Here is a 12,226-nt window from a genome sequence, read left to right as displayed (position 1 = left end):
CACACGTACAGATCCTTGGCCACCAGTAAGAGAGTGACATCAGTGCGAGCCCCAAGGGCTGCAGGGGGAAGAGCACATGAAGAATGTCTGCGAGAACAACTACAGGGCGAGATCTTGGCCACTTTTCCTGCATGCGCTCGTCTCCAAAGTGATGAGATGTGTTTTCTTTGACTCAAATCGCCTGTCACGCCTACCGTAGGCGTGCGTTACGCATTGGGGAACACCTTTGAAAATAGTCAATCGGGATTTGGGTTTGATTTCGATACATTGGTGCGTTTTCCATCGGGCTTATTCTCACCCTGGACTGGTTGATCGCCAGTCACAGGTCTTACGCAGCCGATGGACAATTTCGAGTCTTCAATGAACCTAGCATGAATGTTTTTGGAATGCGTTTTAGTTCACAGTGATGCTTGTGACACGTTACTAAGTAACACATTTACTTAATAATGGCTTACAATATAGTCCGATGAAAGTGACTATTCAAAGACTTAACGCCTGACTTTTTGACAAAAACAAAGTCGTCAAAATGTCAATGGTAGAGCGTCTGTCTTCAAAGGCGCACCTCAATGATCGCCAGTCCAAATTCAGCCACAGTCTGGCATGGTTTGAGTGTGAACGGTATATCGAGGGTGTGCCTTCAAATGACCGGCGACCATTCATGACTCAGGTGTACCCCACCTCGTGCTTAAAAATCAGATGGATTAGGCTCCAATGAGGACAGGCGCTATCGAAAACGGTGAAACGTATGCACGGAAGCGTTCTCCTAAGTCAAAGCCACACGACTGATCTGCTGCTACGCCACTTACAGTTCGGTCACATTTCTGGGGATTCCTTTGGGCAGCGCGTGGAGGTGCTTGTTACTGCAGCGAACCACCGTCTCCAGGCAAGTGCACTCGCTGGGGCACTGAGGTCTGGGCACACAACTTGACTCCTCGTGGCCTAAGGAAAGAGAGGAAATTGGGGAGGGGAGTCGTTACACTCAGGGAAAAGGTGCCGCGGGATGACAAAGAGTGCGGGAGCCGCGTAGATTACAGCCTGCGTCGGAGCTGTCAAAGCGGGCAGAGAAAGTGTTGAAAGAATGAAAAGTTGAAAGGCGAGACAAAGCGCAAATAGCACAATCTCTCAAAGTGACAGTGGCCCATTGAGACAAAGAAAAGATAGGAAGTCTACGGGGAACCAGATAAAGGAGGCTGAGTAATATAATATTGACTAGCCCGGACAAAGAATGGAAGCTGGCCCCGAGGCCCGGAGACAAGTCGAACAATAATTCCGCTGCAAATAAGCTGACTGGTCAATAAGGCAAACGGCTCAATAGCTCCACTCAGCCCGACATCGACAAGCGGCTTAGGAAGTGCTGAGATGCAATCTATTCGGTAAACAAAGAGCTGGACAATAGCGCTCATTATTGCAAATGATCACTGGCAGTTGACGCGGATCGCACTCAGTTACTCGCTGCGGTAAAACTCGAAAAAAATAATAAAACTACAGTTCTGAGAAAGTTGGAGCAAGGTGGACAACTGACTTTTCATGAGCTAAGGACAAACTACGGGAATGAGACCTTAGCATAAATCTACCAAGGCTAGCTACCTGTACATTTTGTTTTTTTGAACAGTGGAAGAGCAAATTGAGTGGCATCCACATTTGCAAGAAGAGTGTTACTCTGAAAACATTATTATTATTTTTTTTACATCACAGTGAAGGACGTCCCTTTAAAAAAATCCTTTAGCATCCAAAAGCTATTTTATGGAAAGTACAATAGGCCCTGGGGACGAAGCATGATTAAAAATAAAAAATAAAAAAATAATAGCTGCTATCTCAACGAAGTGCTCCTTGTTTGCATCGAGCACAATTTGTGTCCTTTAACAGCATCTTTTAAAAAAAAGAAATGATCTTGCACGTCTTCATTATGTACTGTACAACACGGTATTAGTCCTGATAATACCTCAATCTTGATTGCCTGAATGTATTCTAGACAAAGAGTGAAGATAGTTTGGTTCCATACATGTCAATAGGCTTGTTTTGTGAAATCTGCGCAAAGAAGCCCGTCAACCATGACGGTGAGTTTGTGTGCAGATACATTTCTGACCATAACAAAGCCTTGGTAGCTCCTTTTTTAAAAAAAAAATTAAATCACTCGTGGCTCTTACACTTTTGAAATAGAGTTTCAGAAGATGTATGTAACCACGATCATTAGCTTTGGTTCAGCCTTTTCTCTCGTTGAGGGCTTGATGTGAGAGCGCAGCCTTGGCCACGGATGATCGTGATGTGGTCCAGACCATTAAAATTCAATGATAGCATCAGAAATGAGCAATGTTTTAGTCAATTAAATCAGCAATTGAACATTTTTTTGGGCGGGGCATGGGGGGTTTGTATTTCGCCTCATTCTTAATGATCCTCCAGGGAGTGCGACCAGCAGTAGTTACGAAGCTTGATATACTCAGCAACTCTCAGTGCGTCTTAGCGAAAGTCAATGCAGCACCTGACCAAAACCCCCCCCCCAATCATCTTCACGCGCAAGCACATACTGTACCTTCCTCGCAGCGGAAATCAGGCAGTGCTACATCCTGCAGGGGGATCTCCTTGAGGAAGGCCGGACGCTGGCAGCGAGGGTTCCCCGTAACGATCTTCCTGCTCCTCAGCCAGTCTCCCAGCCAGGACAGGCGACAGTCGCAGTTGAAGGAATTGGCAAGAAGGTTTCTGCCAGAGCGATAGCGTGTAAGGAGGCGTGAATGTGAGAATTTTTATGAAGGTTGGAATTGGGGTCTCACAGGGTGGAGAGGGTCTGCAGGGTATCGAAAGCTCCGGGGGTGATGGTGGTCAACTGGTTGTCGTAGAGAGACAGCAGACGCACGTTGTGGAGGCCGGTGAAGCTGTCGTTGTGGATGCAGCTGATCTTGTTGTTCCTCAGCATCCTGCGGTGAAACGGACGGAGCGTTAGAAGAAAGAAATTGGAATTAAAATGGGTGTTCCCATTTTAATTCCAAACTTATTCAAAAATATGTTTGAATAAGTTTAAATGTCTTTCAAGTCACATGTGACTTACAGCATGCGCAGTCCCTCCAGGCCACGGAACATCTCGCTCCGGACCGTGTCGATCTGATTGGCTGTGAGGTGAAGCTCATTGACGGACGAGGCGCCCTCGAACGCGCCATCCTCAATCTCCGTGATTTTGTTATTGCTGAGGTTGCTGGAGAGAGCAAACACGGGATTCGGAAACGTTGAAGCTGCAATAAAAGTCACGGCGTCAAATTATAGTCTTACATTTTCTTGAGCTGGGTTAGGCTCTTGAACATGCCGGTGGCCTCCAGAGTGGTGATGTCATTGTTGTTGAGGCGCCTGGACGAAAGCATTGAAATGTCATATTACTGGCAAATGTTTTTATATTTCTCGCCATGCAGTTTGGTTTTTGCAAAAATGCAATTTTAATACAAAATACAACAATAATAGATATGTTTTTGGAATCTTTGTCCAGCTTCCTATTGCTGACAGCACAGGGTTTCCTTACTTTGAGATTTGAACCAATCTAGTGGGTTTGGCTGACACCTTCCAAATGTTTTAATTGGTCAGAGGGGAACGCACACAAATTTGGCTTGGCAACGGGTGAATAAGAGAGAAATTTTGATCTATGTTGTTGCAGAGTTGCATTTCAGAACTTTTTATGAGGCGCATAATTTAAATGTACTATATTGTTGAGGATTTTTTTCCTAGCCCAACCCGCCACGGCGTTTCAACCATTCCATAATCTTTAGATCGTTTTTTTATCTATCCTTTCTATTCATATTTCTCTTCTTACTGTCTATGATGTTTATAACATTGTCATGAGAAGAGATATTGGAATAGTTTCCCTGATATGGGGCCATCCACTGTATTTTTCGGACTATAAGGCACACCTGATTTATAAAGCACAGTCTCAATGAAAAGGTCTATTTTGGAAATCTCCATATAAAGGGTGCACCGGGTTATAAGGCGCACTGGGTTTTAAGACGCATTACTGTATTGCACATTACATCTCCAATTCGACATTCATGCATCATGCGAAACAATTTTTTTTAAAACATTCAAGGATTTGAAGTGTACTTTGCAGGCCGAAAAATAAGGCGAAGCGTATCAAAATGCCATTGGTGCCATGCGATGGACGCGTGCGAAACACATTGCTTACAGCTCAGTGGTGGATGACGGGATGTGCTCGGGGATCTTAGTGAGCTTCAGGTTGGAGCAGTCCACCACGTTGGACTCGCAGCGGCACTTGGGAGGACACACGGGATCGCTGTTGCAGGCGTTATTCAGCCGGGCGTCCTCGGCACCTGACGCGAGGAAGGAAACGCAAGCCGTCACACGCGGGGAAGCGATGACATCAGCCCTTTTCACGATACGTCCGCGAGTCACGCATCTCCACCACTTCCGCGGTTTGTCCCTAACTTGCTGTTGACCTTAAGTGCCTGCAGCGGAAGCTCCTCTGCCATTCATAGGGGAGGCGCGTGAATGGGGAGGGGGCTTATTCTAGCGAGGTGAGCAGCGGGCCGAAAAGGAACGGTACCCAGGGAGACAGAGATAAGTACGGCAAAGAGGATTCGGACAGTCAGCTTCAGTGAAGCAGAGTGCCCCAGGAGGACTTTGGCCAGTCAGGTGGAGACGGATGAGACGGCAATGAAAGATGAAAGGTGGGGTGAGGCAGTGGTCCTGATCGGAGCTAGAAAGTTTGAGTACTTTTGCCACCTGCGTTCCTGATAGAAGACGTGCCTGGGAGGAAGCAGGTTGGCAGGAGATTGCGAGACGTTTCCCTGCACTTCCTCTCTGTCTATGAATAGACGTTACGTGCCAAAAAGTGCGCTGCCAGATACATCGTGACTGCTCAATAATGGAACAGCTCCGGGAGCCACTTAGAACACAGTGTGTGTGTGTGTGTGTGTGTGTGTGTGTGTGTGTGTGTGTGTGTGTGTGTGTGTGTGTGTGTGTGTGTGTGTGTGTGTGTGTGTGCATATGTTCCATTTAGAGGGAACAGCCCAGTGTTTTCTGTTAGAATAACATTTTCTGTACCCTTCCCTCTTGCATGCTTCGCAGCGGTGCACCTCTCCGCCTCTGTTAAGTTTGCGCATTACGTCACCAAGGACACCGCGGGCCAACCAGACCACACTCACCAGCAGGAAAACCTCAACCAAGAAGCAAAGGGGGAACTTAAAGTCAAGCGCGTGTCCAAATAACGGGACGTCATCTGAAGCCATTGCGTAACCGCAAAGCCTCGTTGTTGACTTTATTAGAGATTGAAGAATGGATCTCATTCGTAGAAATAACTTCCTTTGGACACCGTAAAACAGCTCATTAAGGAACTTTACTTCGGCCAGACAACAGGAAACAGCATTTCCTGCCGGAGAGGAAGTAATGAAAGGTCGAGCGCGTTCAAAGCTTTGATCTTGACGACGCCAAGGCGTCCCCGAGAGAGATTTGTGAGTCATCGTCATTAGTATCAATAAGTACATGGTGGCCACACTTTTACTGCGTGGAACCCCAAGAGGACCAAACATATGATATGGAATTTTTTCTCACTTAAAAATGGCACAACATGAGGAGCTCTTTAATCCACTCTGATCCTCTGCGGACAAAAGTATTGGGATACAATTCTTTTGGTTGAGAGTTGCAAGACGGCCTGGTTCACCATCTTTAGGTCTTTGAAGTTCGTGCACATCAAACTAATCGGACCATGTCGTTATGGACCTTTCCGGTCACGCTGGAACAGAAAAGGTTCTTTCCCCCAAATGATTTCAACAGAGATGCAAGCATGGAAATGTCCAAAATGTCTGGGAAAGATGAAGAATTAAGATACAAGGGGACTTAATGGGTTTACACTAAAAGAAAAAGCGTGTCCCAGTACTTTTGTCCCATGTAGTCATTCAGACAGTAGATTTTGCCGCACATCTGTTTTTGTTATCTGATGGATGCCAAAAATCCCATTAACTCCAACGATCAAATTTTGTTTTCTTCTATCTTGTGCATCTCATTTGGTCTCTAAGCCAGCATTATTCAGATTCAGATTCAGATTCAGCGACTTAGGCCACATAAACGCATATTAATTTACACACACATGCAAGTCAAGACGGTGAATCACGGTATCAACGATCCTCTAAGTTATTTCCTTGGAAGTTCCCTTGCCAAGATGTCCGGAAACATCCGCCGATAGAAATCGACCCCCCCCCGACGGGTTTAATTATCTTTACTGATAGGGAGGACGCACATTCCCTCCCTCATTGAGAGACTTTCAAGTGCGCTCTTGCCAAAGCAAAGAGTCTCTTTCCCCTCTGACGGCACAGAAAAACATTCACACATTTATCATATTGAAAGACGCTCAAAGGTACCGTCACTAGCGGGCCCAGTTAGCTAATTGCATGGATACCACCACCTGTTTTGCTCCTGAACTAATAATATGATTGGCTTGCATTCGTTCGTGTTTTAAAAGCCATCGTTACAGGATGCAAAAAGTCACATTTTGCTTTATATTACAAATAAATAGCACTAAGATGGTGAACTCAGTGACCAACATTTTCGCATGGCCCATAAATCACAACCGACTTCAATCGATGGTATTTTTTTTAAGTTATCTTCAACAACACATATCAGTTCTATCATATTTTTGAGATTTAAAAATGCAAAGTGCTTTTTTTTCCACAGCTAACTTTCTAACTGCGTGTCAAAAAACAAATTAAAAAGTACAACCTGTAAATAAATATATTAAATCTGCCACCATCTGAAGGGAATGTTTGGAGGGGGGAGGAAAAAAAAGGGTTGAGGATGACCAGTCAAAGCACGGAGGAAGACAATGGTCGACATGAACTCACCTGGGATGACGTACTGCTCCTTGGCTGTGATGGAGAAAAAGACAAAGGGAATGATGTCAGTGGGTGCTGGGAAAGCATAGGCGGTGGAGCCCGCTATGCTTCGACACCGTCATATATAATGCAGAGCTTATATATGACGCAATGTATGTGACAAGTGAATGTGAGATTTCTGTGGCGATGACAAAGAGTAAAGTAAGCAAGCACAAGACAATAACAAACGGAAGGCATAATAAGGCCCAAAAAACTCAAATAAAATGACACCGCCGCAGCAATAACACCGCGTAAGGGCAAAGCAGTATGTTGGCAGATGAATGGGAATGTACAGAAAGGGGCAATAACATTTTTGGCCAGACGTAGTCTTAAACTCGCCTTCTGAACCGCGATCGCCAAAGAATTTATATAATGTAAGGTAAGATGAAGGAGCTAAGGCGTGCGAGTCCAACCCGTGAATGATTGATTGATTCAATAATTCTGTCAACACGTCTTGTAAAGAGGGCAAACTAATGTCAGCCACTGAGTGATTGAGGAAACAAGGCAACAGATAAGAGAGAAGTCAACTTTAGAGCCAAAAAAAAAAAAAAAAAGGGAGAGGCACTTGGAAAGCGTGAGCCTACCGGAGCAGCGGAATTTCTTGCTCTTGATCTGCCCGATGCGTTTGTTGGCCAGCCGACGGGGGCTGGCGCAGCGGGCGCCGCTGGTCTCGATGGGGTTGGAGCGCAAGTAGTCGGCAAGCCACTTCAAGTTACAGTCGCAGATGAATGGATTCTGGGCCAGGTGACTGCAGGGAGAAGACCGGACACGGTTCGAGTTCTTGTTTGAAGGTAGAGTACTTTGCTTCGGCTTTACTGGAGCACTTATGCCGCCGCTGAATGATGTGGTGACGAGAGGCTTGTTTTACAGCAGGGGGTGTCAAACCTGTTTTCATCCCCAGCCAAATCGTTCTTATGGTTGCCCTCAGGGGGGGCTGCTTCATAATGGTGAAACCACATCAATGTGCAATCGCTGCAGCCCATCAAAAAAAAACATTTTTTTTTAAATGAGTACGTACGCTTGAGTACTTGTGCTGAAGTTTGGTGCAGGAGGGTTTCCCAACGTTTATTCAGTCAAGGCACATATTTCACATGAGAAAAATCTCACCCACCCCCAAAACAAAAAATGCCGCAAAAAGTAGATGCACACGTCGACGATGTGACACCGAACGGAAAAGCGTTCAATTGTTCTTTCCGTTACTCGACATTTGCTGGAAGAGATAGATGGAAAATCTATTATTCAAAGTAAAAACATCGATAGTTTGTCTTCTTTGTAGGAAATGAAGGCTGCAGTCAACTGGAACAGTAACGGCTTGAATAGTGCAAATTAATGTGCTATCAATACACGAATAGCATTTGGTCATGTTTTGGCTATATTTGAAGAATCGCTTGCATTTGTGTCTCGCAAATATTAAAAGCACATTGCAAGCAACGACGTCTCCTAGGCAGAGGCTGAGCTGCGCTGTATTTGTTCATGGCCTCGGCGCACAGCTAAAGCATGAGGCTGTTACATTTCTTGTGTTCTTTACGGGAAACCCAATGATTGCCCCATTATATTCCGTAACTGCGCCTGCATTTGTATTATCAGCATTTTAGCAACAACAAGTTTTTGCAGACACCATAAAATGATGCAAAGAGTCGAATCGGGCTCACGGGCCTTGAGTTCGACAACCCCGTTGCCCCACGCGAGTGAATCCATCCCTGGGAAAAGTTGTCGTGTTAAACATGTTCCAGCACGAGCTGGCAGATGCTCTTTTGAGAAATGTGTTTTGTATTTTTGGGCCAAAATGAAAAGGGAAGAAAATTCCACAGTGGAAGTCGAAGTTAATTGTTTTTCTTTTTTTTTCCCCTGCAGAAATCTGTGTGTAGTTTTGAGGATGATAGATTTACCCGATTTTCTAACACATCATTCCATTTCGTGCAATTCCAAAGCCTTCGGAGTCAAAAATTTTACGTGAGGTCTCGGGGTTTTATGGCGTCCACGTGAGTGCATCACCATGTGTTTCACTCACAGGGTCTGTATCGCTCGCAGCGAAGCGAAGGTGCCCTTGGCCAGAATTTGGATCTTGTTGTCGTAGAGCGAAAGCAGCGAGAGGTTCTGCAGGTCCTGGAAGGTGTTGGCACGGACGCAGTGAATCTTGTTGGCGTTCAGCAAACTGCGAAGCAATGACGGCAAAGACGAGAGTCGGGGAGGGAATCGGGCTTGTCAGACTTGATTTATTTATTCATTCATTACGTATTCCAGCTGGAGAACAAAGCACAGGTACAAAGTTTACTCAAAGGTTAAGACTTCTTCCTGGAGTGGGAGTAAAACCATTTTGTCTGCCGAGTGTATACGTGTGAGTGTCTGTGTGTGCGTTCTTACAGCAGTTGCAGAGCGTAGAGGCCATCAAAGACACCCTTGGGCAGGTCGGTGATCTTATTTCCATACAACACGCTGAGAGATCACAACACGTGCATGATTTAAACCCGGAAAAATGACAAGCCAGATGAAAATTTATGCGGGCGCACATGCACAAACACGGACGGGCCTCTGGAAGGAACACTTACAGCGAGTTGAGGGAGCGCAGGCCTTGGAAGGCGTCTGGAGCGATCTCCGAGATCTGGTTGTTGCTCAGGTCTCTGTTGGTCAAGAACATCAGTCAGGGAGACACTTGGATTGGATGACGCTAATCAAATAATAGCCAGCGCATCAAAAGAAGATCTCATAAATGGAATCCCGGAGCTTCAGCCCATATTTGGACAAATAAATACATAAATAAATAGCAGCAGGATTTTCTTTCCATACTTATTTAGATTTGTTTTGGCCTGTGTTGGGAGTTAATTAGTACAAAAAGCAACAGAATTACCGCAACTCAGACGCTTTGTTTCAATGCAGTCAGGAACCACTGATGTATGATGGACGAAATAGATCATGACAGCAGAACCACACAATGGTTCTGAGTTTATTGAAGGAAAGGTGTCATACTGAAATGAAATCCCAAATACACATTCCAATCGTCATTTGAGTTTTATGTCCCGCTTGGCATTTTGCTGAAACTAACTGAAACTTGCAGTCATGCAGAAGTAATCTAACAGATTACGGCACTGCCGAGTTATTAAACATGATATGCATGACTGACAGTAGGCTGCTTGTGAACATTGCAGTTGTTAATAGGATCCACAACCTCCTTCCCACACATTAACCACTAATCCTTTGTGTGGCTGTGAATGTAACACTCAGTGGAAGCAGAGCTGCTGAGAGAGAGAGAGAGAGAGAGAGAGAGAGAGAGTTTAAATTGTGCATAGAAGCACAAGAGAGAGAGAGAGAGAGAGAGAGAGAGAGAGAGAGAGAGAGAGAGAGACTGGATGGACTGCGGCCTAAAATTGCAATCTACTCGGCAAACTGTTGGAACGAAATCATCAGGTGGTAAAGAAGGGGCATAAGTTCACATTTGGGGGGGGGGGGGGGTCACAGTTAAATAATTTCATATTGTCGCTCTGGGTTTGGAAATTTCAATAAAGAGCCAACATCTGCTTCAGTGAGCGTCTGTAAACTCAGACACCACAGTGTCTGTGTGTGTGTGTGTGTGTGTGTATGTGTGTGTGTGTGTGTGTGTGTGTGTGTGTGTGTGTGTGTGTGTGTGTGTGTGTGTGTGTGTGTGTGTGTCATTTCCGAGGATAAGAAGACACACAGTGTCACGAAGAGGCGTAACGCCAAGAATACACCAGGATAAAAAAACCTCCAGTGCATATACTGTATATCCTGTAGATCATAAGACTATATTTAACTGGGATGGATCACATCTGACATATTTTATCCACCTCCTCGGAGAGACATAATAAAGACATCTGCAGATGATATCCCATGAAGGTTGCAACATATGATGTATAGGTGCTGTTGAAACCGTGCGTGTACTGAGGTAGTCCATCGGCACGCGGCCAGCTGAATCAACGCAAGCGTGGAGGGTCAACGTCGACATACCGCAAGAGCAGAGTTGATGCTAAATGCGGAATCGGCAGCGGGCCGTGTTTCGGGGTACCACATGGAAGACCTTAAATGTCTTTTTTCTAACTGTATAGTGTCAAGGTTATTCTGCTCTGATTTTCTCCTGAAAGAAAGTACAGTCATACCTCGGTTTTCGACCATAATCCGTTCCAGAAGGCTGTTCGAAAACCGATTTGTTCGAAAACCAAAACCACGCTCTTTTTAAAAAAAAATCTTTATTGAACATGTCTGCTCACAATTGAACGCTACACGAGGAAGCGTCACGTCCTCGTGTAAGGAAGGTGACAGTAGTCAAGTGGTGCATTCAAGTACGCTCAGTTTGGTCGAGAACTGATTTTCGGTCGTAATCCGAGCCATAAAAAAAAAAAAATCGAATTTTCTGGTCGAAAACTGATTTGGTCGAGAACAGAGACGTTCGAAAACCGAGGTTTGACTGTATAAGGAAGCAAAGCTATACAAATTAGAAAAAAAAAATACTCCAGATATACGGCATAAGATGAATCTTAAATCGGCAGTCATTCAATACAGGAAGCATAGTGGTTTCGCTAAACTAGGCACAGGCGCCGTCGTTTGCGGTCTTAATTTCACTCACACCCGATCCAGTACTCGAGTTTTCGGAACAAAATACTTGTTTTTGCACCAAAACAAAGACAGATCTAAGGGTTTGTTTTTTTTTCTCCCCTGCTCCAGTGGCTGCCGGCCTGAGAGAAGAAACGGTTGGATGTTTAAACAGAGAAGCGGCCTTCAAGTTGAGCATAAAAACTCCCTGACCTTCCGCTCTTCCCCGCTTCACTTGCAGCTACGTCGGCCAGGCCTGCTGGCGTTACGGACTGCGGCTGACTGACGGGACAGCTCAACTACCGGCCTGTCGCTGTTCTCACTCTCGCCCGACAGCCAAGCCTCAGCCGTTTCATTCCAGCACACTCTCTGTGCCCTTCAGCGTCCGGGCCGGCCACAGTTTATGTTTTGCCCACGCAGGCGCAACACTCCCCGCACGGGGGCCGGAGCGCCACTCGCCAGGGGAATACCAGCGAACAGCGTTGGAAAGATGAGAGCTGTTATTATGACTGCGTAGCATCTGCTGCACACCGCCCTAACTCTGAGAATATGTTCTCTGGGCGCAGACAAAATAAATGATTCGTGTTTCGTTGGCAGTGGACAGAGACGACAGGCTGCCTGCAGCCTCTTGATGCGTAAGCGTGTCCGTGTTGGTGTACTTACATCCTGCGCAGCTTCTTGTAGGGGGAGAAGGCTCCTGCAGGAACTGCCTTAATCCCATTCTGCTCCAGACGTCTAAGAGGGGAACGAAAATACAACCGGTGAAGCAAAAATAGACTTCACGGAAGAAAAAGCTTTCCTTGAATTTTTACTCAACTTTG

The 12,226-nt window shown here is 45.6% G+C and overlaps 1 protein-coding gene across 6 annotated transcripts in view; it reads right to left on the bottom strand.

Annotated features, from left to right (window-relative positions):
- The window catches only part of slit1a (slit homolog 1a (Drosophila)), a 96,228-nt gene that overhangs the window by 17,363 nt on the left and 66,639 nt on the right, over positions 1 to 12,226 (bottom strand). For 4 of the 6 annotated variants that reach the window (XM_019864659.1, XM_019864660.1, XM_019864661.1 and 1 more), the window contains exons 10-21: positions 12,069 to 12,140; positions 9,410 to 9,481; positions 9,225 to 9,296; positions 8,872 to 9,015; positions 7,445 to 7,608; positions 6,831 to 6,854; positions 4,160 to 4,304; positions 3,262 to 3,336; positions 3,044 to 3,187; positions 2,769 to 2,912; positions 2,531 to 2,697; positions 807 to 939 (exon numbers count right to left, since the gene is read on the bottom strand). In XM_019864659.1, the coding sequence (XP_019720218.1) occupies positions 807 to 939; positions 2,531 to 2,697; positions 2,769 to 2,912; positions 3,044 to 3,187; positions 3,262 to 3,336; positions 4,160 to 4,304; positions 6,831 to 6,854; positions 7,445 to 7,608; positions 8,872 to 9,015; positions 9,225 to 9,296; positions 9,410 to 9,481; positions 12,069 to 12,140 (1,356 nt within the window). The remainder of the gene's footprint in view (positions 1 to 806; positions 940 to 2,530; positions 2,698 to 2,768; positions 2,913 to 3,043; positions 3,188 to 3,261; positions 3,337 to 4,159; positions 4,305 to 6,830; positions 6,855 to 7,444; positions 7,609 to 8,871; positions 9,016 to 9,224; positions 9,297 to 9,409; positions 9,482 to 12,068; positions 12,141 to 12,226) is intronic. The other 2 variants (XM_019864662.1, XM_019864664.1) reach the window with 1 other exon arrangement.

The sequence above is a fragment of the Hippocampus comes genome, unplaced genomic scaffold (assembly GCF_001891065.2).
Source record: "Hippocampus comes isolate QL1 unplaced genomic scaffold, H_comes_QL1_v1.1 scaffold108, whole genome shotgun sequence".
Lineage (NCBI taxonomy): Eukaryota > Metazoa > Chordata > Actinopteri > Syngnathiformes > Syngnathidae > Hippocampus > Hippocampus comes.
Note: the sequence above shows the minus strand (reverse complement) of the source record. Positions and strands in the feature narration are given on the sequence as shown.